Source organism: Atractosteus spatula, chromosome 3 (genome assembly GCF_055471065.1).
Source record: "Atractosteus spatula isolate fAtrSpa1 chromosome 3, fAtrSpa1.hap1, whole genome shotgun sequence".
NCBI classification, from domain to species: Eukaryota; Metazoa; Chordata; class Actinopteri; order Semionotiformes; family Lepisosteidae; genus Atractosteus; species Atractosteus spatula.
Window position 1 is genome coordinate 1,106,620 of NC_142708.1, and position 22,817 is coordinate 1,129,436.

Consider the following 22,817-nt stretch of genomic DNA (forward strand, 5'->3'; position numbering starts at 1 on the left):
TAGAGACACGGTGAGTCCAGTAGAGATACAGTGAGACCAGTAGAGACAGTGAGTTCAGTAGAGACAGAGATTCCAGATCTAAGACCAGTAGAGACACAGTGAGACCAATAGAGACACAGAGAGTCCAGATCTAAGACCAGTAGAGACACAGTGAGACCAGTAGAGACACGGGGAGTCCAGTAGAGACACAGAGAGACCAGATCTAAGACCAGTAGAGACACAGTGAGTCCAGTAGAGACACGGTGAGACCAGTAGAGACACAGAGAGTCCAGATCTAAGACCAGTAGAGACACAGTGAGACCAGTAGAGACAGTGAGTCCAGTAGAGACACAGAGAGTCCAGATCTAAGACCAGTAGAGACACAGTGAGTCCAGTACAGACACAGAGAGTCCAGATCTAAGTCCAGTAGAGACACAGTGAGACCAGTAGAGACAGTGAGTCCAGTAGAGACACAGAGAGACCAGATCTAAGACCAGTAGAGACACAGTGAGTCCAGTAGAGACACGGTGAGACCAGTAGAGACACAGAGAGTCCAGATCTAAGACCAGTAGAGACACAGTGAGACCAGTAGAGACAGTGAGTCCAGTAGAGACAAAGAGAGTCCAGATCTAAGACCAGTAGAGACACAGTGAGTCCAGTAGTGACACAGAGAGTTCAGATCTAAGACCAGTAGAGACACAGTGAGACCAATAGAGACACAGAGAGTGCAGATCTAAGACCAGTAGAAACACAGTGAGTCCAGTACAGACACAGAGAGTCCAGATCTAAGACCAGTAGAGACACAGTGAGACCAGTAGAAACACAATGAGTCCAGATCTAAGACCAGTAGAGACACAGAGAGTCCAGCAGAGATGCAGTGAGTCTAGATCTAAGACCAGTAGAGACACAGTGAGTCCAGGTCTGAGGACAGAGACATGTTTTGCCCAGTGTGGCGGTGCCCAGGTTCTCCTGGCAGCAGGAGATTGAGAGCAGTGCGCTGCAGTGTGCTCAGAGTGACAGCAGTGCTGTGAAGAACGTCTGGGGTCACAAGCAGATTGATGGAGACCCTGACAGCCCTGGAAAACCCATCGTCCCAGCCTTGATGGATGACACCTATTACTCCTCCCAGGCCTGTGCGCAGGCCGGCGCCACAGCTCCTTATTCATCAGCGTCTCGGCTCCAGAGCCGCGCGGCTTTCCTTCCCCTTCAGTCTGTAATGTGTCATTTATTTATGTATGAGCGAACGAAAAGGGAAGCAGCTCCTGGGCTTTCATTACAGCTCCTTAACTAGCTGCTTCTGAACAGAGGGCCGCCGGCCATGCATTTTAATAACACAGGAGCAGGTCCCTCTGCTGCTCCTGGCCAGAAATATGAGCATCGATCAAAGGGGCCGCCGGGTGATCAGAGCACCGCTGCGCTCCTGGTGTGCAGGTCCCTGGACTGGCGCCCACACAGCACCTCTGACCCCTGAGGCTCAGAAAAGACACGGCCTTCACCCCCCGCCCAAGAGCGGCTCTGTGTCTTCTTCACGGCCAGCTGAGTGAGGGGGGCGATGGACAGGAGCAGGAGGAGGGGGCGAAGGAAGGGCAAGAAGAGAGACCTCTCATTGCTGTGGGACCACCCCTGGGGCCCACCCTCATGGACTATCTGGGCCGCACCGCAGAGCCTGGCACAACATAGAGGTGCCCGATTAAAACTGATGATTCCACAGCCCCAGAACAGACTCGTCCACTCTTCCCATATCATGACATCATAGCTGCCTTACACACAAGGCACAAGGCACAAGGCCAGCCAGCAGTCTGCTCCAGTCTGACAGCTGTCTCTGCAGGTGGCTCTGTCCTGTCCTGGACTCCTCCAGCTTGGCTTTAGAAGTTCCCAGCACCCCGGTGCCACTCTGTGTCCCTGCAGGGAGCTGCTGTGTCCTGCTGTGTCCTACGCCTCACAGATTCGGCACACACTAGGACAAGAGGGCAGGGACACACTTATTGCTCCCTTCACAAGCTCTCTGATCGCTCTTGAGCCAGATGATAGCTGTGATTACAATGTCAAAGACCCCACTCTGGGTGCAGTGAGACCTGAGGCACGTGAACCGTGTGTTAATGCCAGCAGGCGGCCGAGACGGGAGCCTGATCGCTCTCTCCTGGAATATGAGCCGCGCTTCTGTGTTCAAGTTCTTTTTAGTATGCCAGCGGCATCGCTGTTCGGTCCTTGAAGGAACAGCAAAGCTGGCTGTGAAATCACAAGACCGTCTTCACAGGAGGAGAGGAGAAAGAAGACAAACATGGAAACAATAATGTTGCTACAGGACCTGAACTCTGAAAACCCTGGTTTTTCAGTCCAAAGCTCAAAGGTCTAATCTTTGACGTGCAGTTAATGAGCTTATTGCACAGTAACAGCTTAAAATCTCCCAGCTAGTTTGGTTTGGAATGTCTTGATTAAAGGATGTATTGATTAGGCAGAGGCTGAATCACAGCACGTCTGCTCTCTCGATTCAGACTTCACTCCTCGTGCACACACACACAGCAGCCGACAGCTGCAGATCAAAGCCTTTCTTAACAGGCAGATTTCGAGTGGATTACCGTAGGACATGCAAAATTCTGAGCACACAGTGCACCGCGGGCTGCACGTCTACCAGTAACCTTTAAAAGGAAGATACATTTTGACAGAATACAAACTTTTTTTTTCTGGTTGTAAAAAACAAGATTCACCCCGCAAATTAATTTGTTGTACTTGAGGGACAAAGTGAGAGGGAGGTGCAGAGGCAGACCAGAAGTGGAGGTGAGAGACTGCTAGAGAAACAAAGGGGCCTAGATGTTAGAGCCGAGAGAGAGGGAGGCAGTGTGGGCCAGTGGGTAGAGCCCAGAGAGAGGGAGGCAGCGTGGGCCAGTGGGTAGAGCCCAGAGAGAGGGAGGCGGTGTGGGCCAGTGGGTAGAGCCCAGAGAGAGGGAGGCAGTGTGGGCCAGTGGGTAGAGCCCAGAGAGAGGGAGGCAGTGTGGGCCAGTGGTTAGAGCCCAGAGAGAGGGAGGCAGTGTGGGCCAGTGGGTAGAGCCCAGAGAGAGGGAGGCAGTGTGGGCCAGTGGGTAGAGCCCAGAGAGAGGGAGGCAGTGTGGGCCAGTGGGTAGAGCCCAGAGAGAGGGAGGCAGTGTGGGCCAGTGGGTAGAGCAGAGAGAGGGAGGCAGTGTTGGCCAGTGGTTAGAGCAGAGAGAGGGAGGCAGTGTAGATAATGCGAATCTCAGATCAATAAGCTGCTAATATAATAATGAATTATATTCTCCTCTTGTGTACTTTCCTACTACTAGTCCGACTTTATTCCAGTGTCCTAGTAACATCCCACACTGACAAGCAAAAAACTGAAATGTTTTGTCTTGTGCAAATTACCAGACTACCAGGGGACCTGATCCAAGTGTTCAGTGATAGTCATTCCAACCTCTTCATAATCAGCAGTGACACACGAGCCAGAGACCACCGGTGGAAAGTACAGGGAAGTGCATTTAAAACTGAGAACAGGAGACACACGGTCATGCAAAGGGTTGAGGGAGCCTGGGATACACTGCACAGGGCGACACCCTGGAGTCTGTCAAGAAACAGCTGGCTGGATCTTCGGATATATCTTCAGATACACAAAATAAACAAATGAGTTAGCTGGGCCAAATGCTCCCCTCTCATCTGACACCTTCCCGATATTATTCTTAAACACTTTTCAGGCACAAATAGTTTCTCTGTTTCCTGACTCTGATAACAGACAGACACTGTGTTGGGAAGTGAGACAGAGACTGTCTCTCACAACTATCAAAGCTGTTCATCTGCCCTCATCAAGGGGTCTCCTAATTATTCTCATCACACCTCTGCAATCCAACACATTAATTAGTCAGCACCTAGTGACAAACAACATTAATAATGTATCTCTTAATTAAAAGGCTACACGTAAGGGATAAACAGCACTGTGAAAATCAAATGTGTTTTTCAATTGTGCACAGATCTAGTGAAAGTGAAGCTGATTTTTCCAGTAGAGATGAATGTGTGTTGACTTTTCACCGTTCAATCTCTTTTAGCTCATAGAATATTAATGGTCTATCAAAAGCCTAATTTGTCAAAATGTATTCTTATTACAGGGATGCTTGGCCATACTCAAGAGTTGTAAACTCCATATTGCTCTAACTACACTCCCCACATGGGAATGCTTATTGATTTATGTGTTAACTGATTGCTCAATGACTGATTGCATAAAAAAATTAAAAGGACACAGATTATATAATCACATCTATTTCCATCTGTATGCAGGAGTCTGTAGAGCACAGTGTTTCTACTACTTAGATCGTATCTAACGGTCAGGAGCTCTAGATAAGATTTATAAGACAACATAGCTGTTTATAGATGATAGTCCCAAGATACCAGAGCTTCCAGATTATTTCCTGACCCTGATATGAGAATTCACTGTGTTCTACCTGTTGATACACAATCCAATCTTAACAGTTTCCTGTCTGAACAGTTATATTCTGCTTGCTTTCCTTAAAATCACACTTCCTATAGCTTGAGATGTGCTTATGGGCCACAGTTAAATCTTTCCATGGGGAGAATTGTCACTGCTCACGAGCACTGGAGAGTGGAGACACGCAGGAGTCTGAGGACTATCACAGAGAGGAGCTCCAGGAGACACAGCAGTGCTGACGAGCACTGGAGAGTGGAGACACGCAGGAGTCTGAGGACTATCACAGACCCTGGAGACACAGCAGTGCTGACGAGCACTGGAGAGTGGAGACACACAGGAGTCTGAGGACTATCACAGAGAGGAGCTCCAGGAGACACAGCAGTGCTGACGAGCACTGGAGAGTGGAGACACGCAGGAGTCTGAGGACTATCACAGAGAGGAGCTCCAGGAGACACAGCAGTGCTGACGAGAACTGGAGAGTGGAGACACACAGGAGTCTGAGGACTATCACAGACCCTGAAGACACAGCAGTGCTGACAAGCACTGGAGAGTGGAGACACGCAGGAGTCTGAGGACTATCACAGACCCTGGAGACACAGCAGTGCTGACGAGCACTGGAGAGTGGAGACATGCAGGAGTCTGAGGACTATCACAGAGAGGAGCTCCAGGAGACACAGCAGTGCTGACGAGCACTGGAGAGCGGAGACACACAGGAGTCTGAGGACTATCACAGACCCTGAAGACACAGCAGTGCTGACAAGCACTGGAGAGTGGAGACACGCAGGAGTCTGAGGACTGTCACAGAGAGGAGCTCCAGGAGACACAGCAGTGCTGACGAGCACTGGAGAGTGGAGACACACAGGGGTGTATCACAGAGAGGAGAGGAGCTCCAGGAGACACAACAGTGCTGATGAGCACTGGAGAGTGGAGACACACAGGGGTGTATCACAGAGAGGAGAGGAGCTCCAGGAGACACAGCAGTGCTGACGAGCACTGGAGAGTGGAGACACACAGGGGTCTGAGGACAATCACAAAAGCTACACACACTGACTGATGAATCCCAAGGCATCAGATTCCAGAGTGCATCTTGCCTGTTCCACATGTGATCACCTGTTCATTGCTTGACTGGTGCTGCACTGTTGGACATTCAGGGGAGACATAAGTCCAGCACAGGAAGTGAAATGCACAGCCTGTTACTCGGTGGGCAATATACGAACAGGGACAAATTCCTTTTTGGAAAGAGGTTTTAAAATATGACCTGCCTGATGTATTCAATAGGGAATGTTTCAGAGTTTTTCAACAGTTTCAAAGTGCAATTTTTTTTTTGTTTATCTGCAACACTTGTTCCACCTGCAATTCTTTAGCATATTCTTATTTTATGAATGGGCTCTAGAGTAAGGTAGGAATAAGGATTAACAGTGCTGGTCATGAGAAGGGTCTTGTCCAATCTGTAGTCAGTAAAGCAGTGACATTCACAGGTGAAAAAAAACGAGAGGATTAGCAAACTCTAGAAGCGGCACAGAAAATTCAGAGATTTGGATAAAATTCAAGATTGCAAACACCTGGCAGCGGATGTTTCAAGTAGACAGTGAAGACAGTTACACAGAGGTAGCAAAAACAAACTATAAATAGAAAATGGGAAACTGATGCAGTGTTGGTGAAAAACAGAAGTGTGTATCGACTCATTTTCATTTTCTCACCACTGTGGGGAAGGCTAACAAGTGCAGAATTTAAAACGCTACGGACACACAGTACTCTTACATGCACTCCTATGGAGTTTCCTCTTGTGTCCTCTGGTTTATGGTCCAATATTGACTCTGAAGCCCAGTGGGCTCAGCTGATCAGCGCCAGTGAGCATTTCCATTAATCGCTCAGTCCCCTGTTCACAGGCGATAGAGGTGCTGTTCCTCTGGGCCTGGTGATGCTTCACGCCATTCTTCTCTGGACCGATTCCAGAGCACAACTATCTTTTCTGTAAGGCGGTGACCAGAATTGTCACGTTAATCTAAATGTCTTAGCTGATCACTGATCTATTCAAGCACAGAAAACTGTATACCCTATCATGGCCAGCAGTTTGCTGGTGTTAGTCCACGAGTCTGCTCTGCTCTCGATTTCACTGATATCCTTGGAGACCCCCAAACAAAGCCCCCCCTGACTGAAGGGGACTGAGCGTGCTGAGCGTCCGTGGGCGAGGAGAGAGGTGAGGGGCAGAGCAGAGGCAGAGGCTGATCACGGCCATTCGAGAGAAAAGAAACAAGCACAGAAAGACACCAGCGTTCAGCAGCAGAGGGGGTGGTGCCTGACCTGATACCCCTAGGGGGCGCCGCAGCCCCAGCGTGGCCTTGCGCGGGTTGGTCTCCTTCAGGTCCATACGGCCAACGCGCACAATCTGACACACCAGCAGCACCCGCTCCCGGCTCAGATCACGCGTCCCCAGGTCCTGCGGGGACAGACGCAGACGTCACTGACTCACAGAAACTCCAGCTGTCACCAGTAACACACTGACTCACACTAACACACTGACACACACTGTAATACAGAAACACTGTAACACACTGACACACTGCGATACAGTAACACACTGACACACACTGTAATACAGAAACACTGTAACACACTGACTCACACTAACACGCTGACACACACTGTAATACAGAAACACTGTAACACACTGACACACTGCGATACAGTAACACACTGACACACACTGTAATACAGAAACACTGTAACACACTGACTCACACTAACACGCTGACACACACTGTAATACAGAAACACTGTAACACACTGACTCACACTAACACGCTGACACACACTGTAATACAGAAACACTGTAACACACTGACACACTGCGATACAGTAACACACTGACACACACTGTAATACAGAAACACTGTAACACACTGACTCACACTAACACGCTGACACACACTGTAATACAGAAACACTGTAACACACTGACTCACACTAACACGCTGACACACACTGTAATACAGAAACACTGTAACACACTGACTCACACTAACACGCTGACACACACTGTAATACAGAAACACTGTAACACACTGACTCACACTAACACGCTGATACACACTGTAATACAGAAACATTGTAACACACTCACACTAACACGCTGATACACACTGTAATACAGAAACACTGTAACACACTGACACACTGCGATACAGTAACACACTGACACACACTGTAATACAGAAACACTGTAACACACTGACTCACACTAACACGCTGATACACACTGTAATACAGAAACACTGTAACACACTGACACACTGCGATACAGTAACACACTGATACACTGTAACAAACTGACACACTGACTCACAGTAACACACTGACACATTGCGATACAGAAACAGAGTAACACACTGACACACTGACTCACAGTAACACACTGCAATACAGAAACACTGTAACACACTGACATACTGATTCACTATGACACACTGACTCACTGTAACACACTGAAACAGGCCTCTTTCATATAGTGATGGCTTGGGCAATGAAATTCAGTGTATCTGAAGTTCAAAATCTGGACAAACATTTGTGCTGCAGCACAGCCAGGCCTAGCATGTGGAGCCCAGAGAGGTGATCTTGAGCCAGGGCCTGGACACGTCCACCCACAGGGACAGCAGCCCCGGCGGGGCTCACCGTGAAGATGACCTTCAGGTTGTTGAGCTTCTCGATCTCCTTCGGAAGGCCGGTGCTGGCCCAGCGGATGAGGAAGTTTTCGCTGCAGCAAGACAGAGCAAAGCGACAATCAGCTGCCCCACCTGAGCCAGGCTCCAGACCCAGCAGCAGGATTCAGAGATGGTGTCAGCCTGAGCCCCAAGAGAAAGCCCCGCTGCACACCACCCTGTTGGTGCTGTGTGAGGAGCAGTCCTCAGTGTCCAGGCTGCTGAACACTCTGAGCAAGAGCACTAACAGAGTAACATCATGGAGTGAATCAGGGAGAACAGACAGAGCATATAGTGTCCAGAGAGCAACAGAGTGTAGATCTCATGGACAACACCCACAGAGAGAGTGCACCTACCACAAAGCCCTGCTGAGCCAAGAGCTGAACAAAACAGAGCCCCCTGAGCCAGCTGGTCCTGAGGCTCACCGACACCAGCCAGCCTCAGGACAGCACTGCTAGAGCACCACAACTCAGACTCAAGCAGATCACAGCACAGATCAAACAGCAATATCTCACACACTGGGACACACACATACAAACACAACATAAACTGGAATGCTACAGAACCCTAAACAGACAATACACACTAGCCGAATATTTGACCAAGATAAGAAACAGCAAAAAGAAACAGACCCTGAGGAAGTACAGGCTCAGTGACCACAGCCTGGCCATAGAAACAGGGCGACACAGGCAGACCTGGCTGCCCAGAGAGGACAGGATGTGCTCCCACTGCCAGCAGGGAGAAATAGAGACAGGTGCACTTCCTTCTGCACTGTGACAGATACTCTGGGATTAGAGAAACATTCTTCCCGAAATTCAAAAATCTAGTCCCAGAGTTCCCACACCTGCCAGAATCACAATGGGTCCCAATCCTACTGGGAGAGGGAGGAGGGAACTCAGTTGAACTGGCAGCCCAGTATGTGATCTCCTGAGACCAGCCTGAGAAACAGACAGTGAGCCTGTCTCTCAATAATAATAATAATACAGTGTGTGATCTCCTGTCCCAGCCTGAGGAACAGACAGTGAGCCTGTCTCTCAATAATGCTCAATATGTTTACAGTATATGTAAATATTTTATGACATGTCTCTGTTGTAAATGTCTGTAATAGGTCTGTAGATTTTATTTTACTTTTATTTTGTGTTTTGTTCCATGTTAATTTTATTATTTTTATTTGCTTTGGCAACACTGATTGTACCCATCGGTCATGCTAATAAAGCACCTTGAATTGAATTGAATTGAATTGAACTGAGTGTAAGAGTGAGAGAGAGTGTAGATCTCATGGACAACACCCACAGAGAGAGGGTAAGAGTGAGAGAGAGTGTTGATCTCATGGACAACACCCACAGAGAGAGAGTAAGAGTGAGAGAGAGTGTAGATCTCATGGACATCACCCACATCACCCACGCAAAGCCTGTGGCCATGATGGTGTCATAAATGAGATGCTGAGACACAGCAGCCCAAAGTTGCAACAAGCCCTGCTCAAACTCCTCAATCTCATCATGACAGCTGGATGTTTCCCCGAGGCCTGGAACCAAGGACTGATCACGCCCATCTATAAGAGTGGAGATAAACTCGATCCCAACAACTACCGGGGCATCTGTGTGAACAGTAACCTGAGGAAGGTATTCTGCAGTATCCTAAATACACGAATACTGGCCTTCCTTACCGAACACAATGTCCTGAGTAAAAGTCAGATTGGCTTCTTGCCAGATCACCGCACATCTGATCACATTTACACCCTACACACACTGATAGACAAACACGTCCACCAAAAACACAAAGGAAAAAATTTTGCCTGCTTTGTCGATTTCAAAAAAGCATTTGACTCGATTTGGCATGAGAGATTGTTTTATAAACTACTCCAAAGTGGCATAGGGGGCAAAGTGTACGACATAATTAAATCAATGTATTCAGAGAGCAAATGTGCAGTGAAAATTGGAAACAAAAGGACTAAATTCTTCACCCAAGGCCGCGGGGTGAGACAGGGCTGCAGCCTGAGCCCAACACTGTTCAATATCTATATCAATGAATTAGCAGGAATGTTGGAGCAGTCTGCAGCTCCTGGTCTCACACTACACGACACAGAAATCAAGTTCCTGCTCTATGCAGATGACCTGGTCCTGCTGTCACCCACAGAACAGGGGCTGCAGCAGAACCCCGCACTGCTGGAGCAATACTGTCAGACCTGGGCACTGACAGTCAATCTGGACAAGACCAGAGTTATGGTTTTCCAGAAGAAAGCCAGACCTCAGGGAAACAGGTACAAATTCACACTGAACAACAACACATTGGAGCACACATCCAGCTACACATATCTTGGTCTCACCATCAGCTCTTCTGGGAGTTTTGACCTGGCAGTGAAGGCACTGAGGGAGAAGGCACTCAGGGCTTTCTACGCAATAAGAAGGAGGCTCTTCAACATCAACCCACCAACAAGAATCTGGCTCCAAATATTTGAAAGTGTAATCCAACCCATTGCCCTATACGGCAGTGAAGTGTGGGGTCCCCTCACAGACCAGGATTACACCCAATGGGACAAACACCCCATAGAAACTCTGCACATGGAGATCTGTAGAAACATCCTCCGTGTGCAGAGAAAAACTCCTAACAACGGGTGCAGGGCCGAATTTGGCCAGTACCCACTATTGATAAACATACAGAAAAGAATATTAAAGTATTGGCTACACCTAAAAAACAGTGACCAAAATTCCTACCACCACAAAGCCCTGCTGAGGCAAGAGCTGAGCCCAAAACAGAGCCCCCTGAGCCAGCTGGTCCTGAGGCTCACCGACCTGAGCCACACCGACACTAACCAGCCTCAGGACAGCACTGCTAGAGCACCACAACCCAGACTCAACCACATCACAGCACAGATCAAACAGCAATATCTCACACACTGGGACACACACACACAAACACAACATAAACTGGAATGTTACAGAACCTTAAACAGACAATACACACTAGCTGAATATTTGACCAAAATAAAAAATAACAAACAGAAACAGACCCTGACGAAGTACAGGCTCAGTGACCACAACCTGGCCATAGAAACTGGGCGACACAGGCAGACCTGGCTGCCCAGAGAGGACAGGCTGTGCTCCCACTGCCAGCGGGGAGAAATAGAGACAGAGGTGCACTTCCTACTGCACTGTGACAGATACTCTGGGATTAGAGAAACATTCTTCCCGAAATTCAGAAATCTAATCCCAGAGTTCCCACACCTGCCAGAATCACAACGGGTCCCAATCCTACTGGGAGAGGGAGGAGGGAACTCAGTTGAACTGGCAGCCCAGTATGTGATCTCCTGTCACAGCCTGAGGAACAGTGAGTCTGTCTCCCCATAATGCTCCAGCCGCCTACAGAATATGTCAATATTTTATAATATGTCTTTGTTGTAAATGTCTGTAATATGTCTGTAGATTTTATTTTACTTCTATTTTTGTTTTGTTTCATGTAAATATCATTACTTTCATTTGCTTTGGCAACACTGATTGTACCCATCGGTCATGCTAATAAAGCACCTTGAATTGAATTGAGTGTAAGAGTGAGAGAGAGTGTAGATCTCATGGACAACACCCACAGAGAGAGTGTAAGAGTGAGAGAGAGTGTAGATCTCATGGACAACACCCACAGAGAGTGTAAGAGTGAGAGAGAATGTAGATCTCATGGACATCACCCACAGAGAGAGTAAGAGTGAGAGAGAGTGTAGATCTCATAGAAATCACCAACAGAGAGAGTAAGAGTGAGAGAGAGTGTAGATCTCATGGACATCACCCACAGAGAGTGTAAGAGTGAGAGAGAGTGTAGATCTCATAGAAATCACTAACAGAGAGAGTAAGAGTGAGATAGAGTGTAGATCTCATAGAAATCACCAACAGAGAGAGTAAGAGTGAGAGAGAGTGTAGATCTCATGGACATCACCCACAGAGAGTGTAAGACTGAGAGAGAGTGTAGATCTCATGGACAACACCCACAGAGAGTGTAAGAGTGAGAGAGAGTGTAGATCTCATAGAAATCACCAACAGAGAGAGTAAGAGTGAGAGAGAGTGTAGATCTCATAGAAATCACCCACAGAGAGAGTGTAAGAGTGAGAGAGAGTGTAGATCTCATGGACAACACCCACAGAGAGAGAGTAAGAGTGAGAGAGAGTGTAGATCTCATGGACAACACCCACAGAGAGAGAGTAAGAGTGAGAGAGAGTGTAGATCTCATGGACAACACCCACAGAGAGAGTGTAAGAGTGAGAGAGAGTGTAGATCTCATGGACAACACCCACAGAGAGAGTAAGAGTGAGAGAGAGTGTAGATCTCATGGACAACACCCACAGAGAGAGTGTAAGAGTGAGAGAGAGTGTAGATCTCATAGAAATCACCCACAGAGAGAGTAAGAGTGAGAGAGAGTGTAGATCTCATGGACATCACCCACAGAGAGAGTAAGAGTGAGAGAGAGTGTAGATCTCATAGAAATCACCCACAGAGAGAGTAAGAGTGAGAGAGAGTGTAGATCTCATGGACATCACCCACAGAGAGTGTAAGACTGAGAGAGAGTGTAGATCTCATGGACAACACCCACAGAGAGTGTAAGAGTGAGAGAGAGTGTAGATCTCATAGAAATCACCAACAGAGAGAGTAAGAGTGAGAGAGAGTGTAGATCTCATAGAAATCACCCACAGAGAGAGTGTAAGAGTGAGAGAGAGTGTAGATCTCATGGACAACACCCACAGAGAGAGTGTAAGAGTGAGAGAGAGTGTAGATCTCATGGACAACACCCACAGAGAGAGTAAGAGTGAGAGAGAGTGTAGATCTCATGGACAACACCCACAGAGAGAGAGAGTAAGAGTGAGAGAGAGTGTAGATCTCATGGACAACACCCACAGAGAGAGAGAGTAAGAGTGAGAGCCGCCTACAGAATATGTCAATATTTTATAAAATGTCTTTGTTGTAAATGTCTGTAATATGTCTGTAGATTTTATTTTACTTCTATTTTTGTTTTGTTTCATGTAAATATCATTACTTTCATTTGCTTTGGCAACACTGATTGTACCCATCGGTCATGCTAATAAAGCACCTTGAATTGAATTGAATTGTGTAGATCTCATGAAGAGAAGCACTGTTCTGTGTGCTGGACCACATGCACATACACACACCCCAAATCTGCAGTTACATGACAGAACTGCCTGATTTCACATGCTTGAAGATGACAATCACAAAGCTCCAGTGGAGAGAAGAGGAGCTTGTTGCAGCCAGAGAAGCAGACAAGCTACCACAACATGCTCAAACCCCAGAGCACAACTGGCTGATGGGGTTTGTAACAAGATTGTGGTACAAGACGTTAAGGCTGCTGCAAATACATACTGCAGTATCCACAAACTGTGGACTGCTCTTAGCTGTAAATTAAACAACACACCTCAGCTGATAGTACCTATTAAACCTCTGAATGACCTGGAATCTCAAATTTTCAGTCGTGTCATTCAGTATGGCTCTAAGGAAAATCCAATATGTTCTGCATCAGTGTTTTACAGACAGTGATCAAAGAGCCCTCCTGCCTTCTACCTGGTATAAGCACAGCGTTGTTGTAACACTGCAGGAGCTGGCATACCCAGATCAGCACCCAGCCTCATGCCACCTGAGCCACATGAGCACCCCCCACTCCCTGTAGTCTGAGTGTGACCTTGAGCTGCTGCCTGATGACTGTAGCACGCAATCCAGGACAGGAGGAGGTGACTAACCGTCTGAAATCATTCACAGCAGCAGAATCACCCGGGCCTGTGTGTGCTGATCAAGACAGATATCTTAACCATCTCCTGACAGCCTGATCAGCCTGTCTCCCCAGGCTGCTGCTCACACTGAGCCCCTCTCCACTCCCCAGCTGAGGATATCAAACACCCTGGTCTGTGTCGAAATGTGTTTCACAGGAAAAGCCCCAAAAAACTGTTGAACAAATCCAGAGAGAGATGCTTCACTACACGTTTAAAAAACACTCATCCCAGAGTTGAATCTGGTCTGAGTCTCTGTCCTCTGTGACTGCCAGACTTGGGGTGTCTTTGTCCTCTGTGACTGCCGGACTTGGGGTGCCTCTGTCCTTTGTGACTGTCGAATTTGGGGTGCCCCTGTCCTTTGTGACTGCTGGACTTGGGGTGTCTCTGTCCTTTGTGACTGTCGGACTTGGGGTGCCTCTTGTAAGGAATCCCCAATGAAGAGATATGTGGATCCTGTGCAGACGCAGGAGTAGGTAGGTGTCGAGGCAGGCGAACAATCCGGAACGTCAGGCGAGATCGTGGTCGAAAAGGAGAAAGGTGGTTTGAAATCCAGGAAGTACTAATAGAGGCAAACAATCCGAATCGAAAGGCGAGGTCCAAGGTCAAGAGGCAAAAGGGGAGTTCAGTATCCAGAAGCATGCGAGGTTCAGAACTAACGCCAGGTAGAGCTCTCTAAGAGTAGACTCAATACTGAGCAGCCAGAAGCGGGTTTGAATGGCTGAAATACTGCAGCCTGCTGAGCTAACACGTGGGGCAGCGCTTGTAATCATCGCCCCGCTGCTGGCACTGGTCAGCTCTCCTGTGGGCTGGTCTGGGCAGGCTGGCGGTCGTGACACTTCTGTCCTTTGTGACTGCCGGACTTAGGGTGTCAGATTTCATCGTCTAGCTGCCCACCATTCAGGAACTAATCAGCTATTGCACAGAGGACCAACACTCAGAAAAATAAAACAGCTCAATTGAAGAACTAAGTATCCACTCATCCTTCACTGATGTATGTAGATAGTTTCCTAGAATACGATGCAGACACTTGGAAGACTAATCTTGTCTACATGTTTCAAGGCCACTGTGCTAATAACAATCCCATTATGCAATAGAATATCAGGGCCAATTTCGCCAAAGTGCTATGCGTGTGTCGCTCACCATAATTCATAATGCATGTTCATAAAGCAGGACTCTTAATTAAATATCATATTACATTCCCTTTACGCTGAAGTCATTATTTAATATTTAAAGAGCTCACAGCACAGGCAATAAATATCCTCACACACCTAATGACAACTCTTAAAACAGTGCCAGTATCAAGAGCACTCAGCACAGAGAACACTGAACACACAGCACTGACCCCATCAGATTGAACACAAAGGACAGAGCGCACCACTCTGAACACGAGCACTGACCCCATCACAAACAACACACAACACAGAGCACAACACACTGAACACACAGCACTGACCCCATCAGATTGAACACAAAGGACAGAGCACACCACTCTGAACACGAGCACTGACCCCATCACAAAGAACACACAGCACAGAGCACAACACACCAGACACAATCACAGCCCCCATCACAAACAACACACAACACAGAGCACAACACACTGAACACAATCACTGACCCCATCACAAAGACCACACAACACAGAGCACAACACTAAACACACAGCACTGACCCCATCACAAAGAACACACAACACAGAGCACAACACACCAGACACAATCACAGCCCCCATCACAAACAACACACAACACAGAGCACAACACACTGAACACAATCACTGACCCCATCACAAAGACCACACAACACAGAGCACAACACTAAAAACACAGCTCTGACCCCATCACAAAGAACACACAACACAGAGCACAACAAACCAGACACAATCACAGCCCCCATCACAAACAACACACAACACAGAGCACAACACACTGAACACAATCACTGACCCCATCACAAAGACCACACAACACAGAGCACAACACTAAACACACAGCACTGACCCCATCACAAAGAACACACAACACAGAGCACAACACACCAGACACAATCACAGCCCCCATCACAAACAACACACAACACAGAGCACAACACACTGAACACAATCACAGACCACATCACAAAGACCACACAACACAGAGCACAACACACTGAACACACAGCACAGAGCACAACACAGTACACACATAGCAATGACCCCATCAAGAGAAGAAAAGAAACACAAAGTTTCAGCTGTGGAGTCTTCTTCGGGTGGTTGACTTCACGGCCGAAACGTGTTTCTTTTCTTCTCTTTTCAGCAGGGAATAAACCTTTACTTGTTCCTTTGCAGAAATATTGAACACCTTGCACTAATAACGCAGCACTGAGTACATAGTTTCAGAATAAACAGTGAAACACAAATCTGTGGATACAAGAGGAAACAACATGGAAATGTATTTAAAACCAAGAACGGGAGGCAATTATTTACACAAAGTGCTGTCTAGCTACATTGTTGAAGCTGTGGTTCCCTTTAAGAAATGGCTGCAAGAGATCCTGCAATCAATTAGCTATTCACTGCTCTTGCTGTTTGTACATCACTCTTAAGCATTAAACACAGCACTGAGCACAAGCACAAGACTGTGATGAGGAGCCCACCAAGGCCTTTCTCACTGTTGTCTGACCTTAATATCCGAATTCACACCAGGAGCACTATCAGCTCTTATTACTAAACATCCATCCACTTTCTAACCGCTTTCAGTAGTTCAGGGGCTCAGGGAGCTGGAGTCTATCGCAGCACGAGGCAGGATACACCCTGGACAGGACACCAGTCCATCACAGCGCAGATACTCACACAGACTCACAAACTCACACCAGGGCCAGTTTTCACAAAGGCCACTTAACCTTCTGGTATATCTTTGGACTCTGGGAGGAAACCGGAGCGCCCAGAGGAAACCCACACATACATACTGAGAACATACAAACTCCACACAGACAGCAACTCAGAAATTGAACCCAGGGCCCCAGCGCTGCGAGGCTGGAAGGCTGACCTCTGCACCATCGTGCCGTCCTGCTGCTATTCAAACAGAATTAAACTAAAATAACACTAATTTCATCCCATGGCTGTTTTTGAGGCTACTCTTTAAAAACATCCCCATCCACGCTTCTCCATGAGTCCTGGCCTGTGTGCACTGCTGTCCCTTGTGGGGGGTCTGCACTGTCCCTGACTATTCAGGAAGAGAGGAGCCAAGGGCAGGACTGGGATTCTGATCACAGCCAGCTGGGTCTCTGCAAGATGCCTGCGGACTCCAGCTTGCCCAGTCCCTTCTGAAAGTGCTCCTGAGACTCAGGGCTGGAGACCACAGACTTCCTGCACACCAGAGCCTCACTCCTGCCGCTCCAGGTGAACAGACCCCGCAGATCCCTGCCTGGACTCCAGGAGCACTCTCCTGGTTTCCTGCTGGAAGGACCCGGCCCGGGCTCTCGTGCCCAGCCCCCCCAGCACCAGGGAAACTCGCTGTGGCTCCGCGCGCTCCACTGGTCCCCTGACCCTGACCCTGCAGACCTTCCCCAGGTCTTTCCTGTTGCTGTCAAGGCTGGAGTAGTTTAACAGTACTAAAGTGCCTGGCACTATATTAATGTATTTCTGAATTACACAAAGCATACATTTCACTTACTTATACAGCTCAGCTTCACAATATATGTATCTTGGAGCTCTATATTAAAAATAGATGAGTGCTATAACAATCTATTAAAAATTGATTTCCTTTCTGCATGACTTAGCACAGTTTCACTGTGCATTATATCACTTTGCTTTGCTTGGGCTCAGCCACCGGGCTGAAAAATCACTGAAGTATCCCAGCGGTCCCTGGTGCACACTCTGAAACCAAGGACTCCCCCCCGGCAGCTCAGAGCCGGCGCCCCCTGCTGGACAAGTAGGCGTCTTACATCCTGCCTGGTGCCCCAGCGCACCCTCGCTGACGTGACACCCGCCCTGTGCCCTCAGCGTCCTGGGCGAGAGCAGCCCCGCTGTGGGAGACAGGGCACCTATCCGCGGAGTCGGCCGGAGCAGCGGCTCAGCTCAGGGGCCCATCTGACCTGTGGAGAGTCAGGCTGTGGCTCTGATCAGACCTCTTCCCTCTTCCCAAACCTCCCCGGATCCGACTGTCTTAACTAACCTCAGAACAGGCCTAGTTATGGGCCGGACTCGCGGCCCAGTCAGCGGTGAAGAAGTGGGGTGGTGCAGACGAGTGGTCTGCAAACAGGGGGCTGGGCCAACACCACTCCCCCATGAGCCCAGCCACCTTACTCAGGGGGGTAAATCCCAAGAGAAGCCATCAGGCCTCACCTGCATACCTCTGGGAGGCAACACCCACACCAGCACAGGAAGAACAGGCAGACTCACCACGGACAGGCCCACAGAGCCTGAATCTAACCCAGGACCCGGGGGGTGTGGGGCAGAGGATGCACACCACCCAGACTGATGGTGTAGTCTTGTGGAAACCATAACAGCTCCCAAACAACCAAACATGTACACTGTAGCAAATGGCCAGTTCTCATTCGGTTGTGTGAGGACCAGATTCTGAATGCAGGTATTGCGAGAGAGAAGGTCCTTGATTCAGCTTCACACCCGGGCTGCAGTGGCAGGACTGTGGCCTCTGCAGCCCAGTCAGCTCTCCGGCTCCCCTCACACCTGGAGCCCAGCTGCTCTCGGGTGCTGGAGGGATTGGACAGTCTACCAGGTCGTCCAGGAGCTGGAAATTGGCCCGTGCTTTTGGATGTGAGTGTTGAATCTTCAAGGTTTTGAAGGCATAAGGTGTCTCCACACTCGTCTGAGGAGGATCTGTTCCTGACACCAAGGAGGTCAAACTGCATAATCATACGGGCTTCTGGAGATGAGCAGCGAGCAGATTGCCTTTGGCTTCAAGTCGCTCTGCAGTGATTCCCAACAGGAGCTCCAGGTCATTATTCTACACGACAAAGTCAGGTCCTGCACACTATTCAGGAGCACTGCCGCAGCACAAAAGGCAGCAGCTCCCCCTACTGGCCCCTACGCCACACTGCAGCAATTCGGAAAAGCAGGAGGTACAGAGATTGAACATGAGGCTGAAGGACTGGTGCAGAGAAGGGAGGTTTAGATTTTGGGGCACTGGGGTTCGTTCTGGAACAGTGGGACTGTACAGGCAGGACACGGGGCGCTTGAACCAAGGGGCGCAGCTGTACTGGGGGAGTTTGTGTGGAGTAGTTCAGGAGTATTTCAGCTGGGGAGCTGTGGGCAAGGAGTTCACAACAGGGCAATTCTGGTGGATCAGGAAAGCTCAGGGCAACACCGAGTACAGACCTCAAACAAGCAACACTTCCATTCAAAAGTGCTCATACCTCAGGGCTACAAGCATAAGGAACAAACTGCAAGAACTTAAGGCCACTGTATTCATGTACAGTATAAATGCAATGGAGTTTTCCTCCATCTCAGGAATTGTTCAGATAGTATGGGATTTCTTTCAACACACAAGATTTGATTCATACATTTTTAACATCCAGATTATCCGTCCATCCATTTTCTAACCATTCCATCCAGTACAGGGTCATGGGGGGGGCTGGAGCCCATCCCAGCAAGCAAGCGCGCGTGCACACACACACACTCACACACTCACACACTCAGGCACACTCAGGCACACTCACACACACACACACACACACACTCACACACTCACACACTCAGGCACACTCACGCACTCACGCACTCAGACACACTCACACACTCACACACTCACACACTCAGGCACACTCACACACTCACACACTCAGGCACACTCACACACTAACGCACTCAGGCACTCAGACACTCAGACACACTCACACACTCACACACTCACACACACACACTCACACACTCACACACTCACACACTCAGGCACACTCACACACTCAGGCACTCACGCACTCAGGCACTCAGGCACTCAGACACAGTCACACACTCACACACTCACACATTCACACACTCACACACTCACACACTCAGACACTCACACACTCACACACTCACACACTCAGACACACTCACACAATCACACACTCAGGCACACTCACACACTGACACACTGACACACTGACACACTCACACACTCAGACACACTCACACACAGTCACACACACTCACACACACTCACACACTCAGGCACACTCACACACTCACGCACTCAGGCACTCAGGCACACTCACACACTCACACACTCAGGCACACTCACACATACACACACACACTCACACACTCAGGCACACTCACACACTCACACACTCAGGCACACTCACACAATGACACACTCACACACTCACACACACTCACACACACTCACTCACACACTCAGGCACACTCACACACACTCACACACACTCACTCACACACTCACACACTCACGCACTCAGGCACTCAGACACACTCACACACTCAGACACACTCACACACACACACTCACACACTCACACACTCAGGCACACTCAGGCACACTCACACACACACACTCACACACTCACACACTCAGACACACTCACACACTCACACACTCACACACTGACACACTCACACACTCACACACTCAGACACACTCACACACACTCACACACACTCACTCACACACTCAGGCACACTCACACTCACACACTCACACACTCAGGCACACTCAGGCACACTCACACACTCAGACACACTCACACACTCAGACACTCACACACTCAGGCACACTCACACACTCACACACTCACACACACTCACACACTCAGGCGCACTCACACACTCACACACACACTCAGACACATTCACACACACTCACACACTCACACACTCAGGCACACTCACACACACTCACACACACTCACACACTCAGGCACACTCAGGCACACTCACACACTCACACACCCAGAGGCCAATTAATCCAACATTAATCCAATCGCACCCAGAGGAAACCCACACAAACACAGAGAGAACATACAAACTTAGTAAGAGTTTGAAGAAGAGCAACAGGAATGGTTATTGGTCTCAGGGGATTGTCATATACAGCTACATTTCCTTACTCAGCAACAAAGGAAATGGTCAGATTTGCTTCAAGTATTTAAAATCCTTGGGGATATAGATAGTGTTATCTATGTGTACTGAAACAAGGATACAGGCTGTACCTGATAGGTAAAATATAATTTCTTAAGATAGAAAAATAGGAAATGTTTCTTTACACAATGAGTTGTGGGTGTCTGTAACAGTCTTCCCAGCCCTGTGCCTGAGGCCTTATTGGCCTCCTCTTGTCTGCAATCCTTCCTTTACTGTCACTGTGCAGCTAACATGATTTGAACCATGAAAGACTGTTGGCTTGATCTCTGCCTCCTCTGAACAACACAGAGCCACCCGGTATGGAGGCATCTCAAACACCTGGACTAAGGCTGCTCTCTAGTGGCAACAGTATGAGGTCCACATCTTCCTCCAACCAGCAGATGTCACAACCATTAGGTCTGCCTGGCTGGTTTGAGTTTTACTAACGTCTTGGTCCAGGAACCTGGTGCAACCACGCCTTCAGAGAGGTGCTTTAGGGTTTGTTACAGGGACACAGCGGGCTGGCCTGGGTCTCACCTGATGGCTCTCTGCTCCGCGGGGTCGTGCAGAGACATGTAGAGCTCCGTCTCCTCGCCCACCCGGCACACGAAGTTCCTCACGGACAGGAAGAGGCTGCGCATGGGGGACGAGAGCTGCGGGACCTTCTGCGCCCCTCCCTCCGACTGGACCTGCGGAGAGGGAGGGGGGTCAGGCGGACGGGCCGGCCCTCGCGCTGACCGGCAGTCAGCTCTCACACTCACACGATGCTGCTCAGTGCGGAGGCTGGTGTCCCGGTGAACTCTGTACAGGCTGACCACGCCGGTGCTATCTGGGTTCAGAACCATGCCCTCCGGCCCGCGGACCACCAGGTCCAACTTCAACAGCCTGCAAACAGAGGCACAGCTCAGAGAAAGGGTCACAGGTCAGAGGGGCCAGAGAAAGGGTCACAGGTCAGAGGGGTCAGAGGGGTCAGAGAAAAGGTCACAGGTCAGAGGGGTCAGAAGGGTCAGAGAGAGAGTCACGGGTCAGAGGCACAGCTCAGATGGATGAGTGGTCATTCTAACATCTGAGTGGTTGAAGTGGTCAGTCTGACAAGTAAATAGTCAGTCAGAGAGGAGAGTGGTCAGTCTGCCGGGTGAGTGGTCAGTCTGGGTGAACGTACCGGTTGCCCTGGTCAATCTGGGAGGTGACCTGCTGCTGCAGCTCCAGCAGCTTGTCCTTGGACAGCGTCCCTGACTGCAGCTGGCTCCGCCTCTCCATCAGCTCACACATCATCGCGCTCACCCGGTGGAACAGCTGGCCCCGGCCGTCCTGCAGGGGGAGCACACGAGCCCTTCCACCAGCTTCCAACAGCTTCACTCAGGACTGGTTTCAAGGAAACTCAAAGCAAAACTGTAAGTGAAGCTAAACTACAGTTTATTGGTGTCTGCAATGGCTACTGTGGAGTCTCCGATATAAGATGAACGAGAGGATCTGTCACTGCCTGGAGTCTGGTCTTCAGCACAGTGAGAAGACTCTGTCTCCCAGTGTGTGGAGTCTGGTCTTCAGCACAGTGACAAGACTCTGTCTCCCAGTGTGTGGAGTCTGGTCTTCAGCACAGTGACAAGACTCTGTCTCCCAGTGTGTGGAGTCTGGTCTTCAGCACAGTGAGAAGATCTGTACAGACCAGCAGTCTGGACACCCCTACTTTTACAGGCTGTGTCCTGAGATCTGTACTGACCAGCAGTCTGGACACCCCTACTTTTACAGGCAGTGCCCGGGGATCTGTACTGACCACCCTTCTGTTTCAGTTTCAGTTTAATGTTTCATCCACAGACATGGTGCCCTGTGAGGATGTGCAGGAGGACTATATTAAAAAATAAGTCTGCCCACCCTCTGTGTCCCTTGAAAATACAG

The 22,817-nt window shown here is 49.1% G+C and overlaps 1 protein-coding gene across 2 annotated transcripts in view; it reads right to left on the reverse strand.

Annotated features, from left to right (window-relative positions):
- Positions 1-22,817, reverse strand: part of LOC148837226 (dedicator of cytokinesis protein 2-like) — a 282,886-nt gene that overhangs the window by 247,532 nt on the left and 12,537 nt on the right. Inside the window, exons 6-10 of one of the 2 annotated variants that reach the window (XM_088911625.1) lie at positions 22,084-22,232; positions 21,683-21,806; positions 21,459-21,610; positions 8,081-8,162; positions 6,713-6,848 (exon numbers count right to left, since the gene is read on the reverse strand). In XM_088911625.1, the coding sequence (XP_088767751.1) occupies positions 6,713-6,848; positions 8,081-8,162; positions 21,459-21,610; positions 21,683-21,806; positions 22,084-22,232 (643 nt within the window). Of the gene's footprint in view, positions 1-6,712; positions 6,849-8,080; positions 8,163-21,458; positions 21,807-22,083; positions 22,233-22,817 lie in introns of both variants that reach the window. The other variant, XM_088911624.1, reaches the window with a different exon arrangement.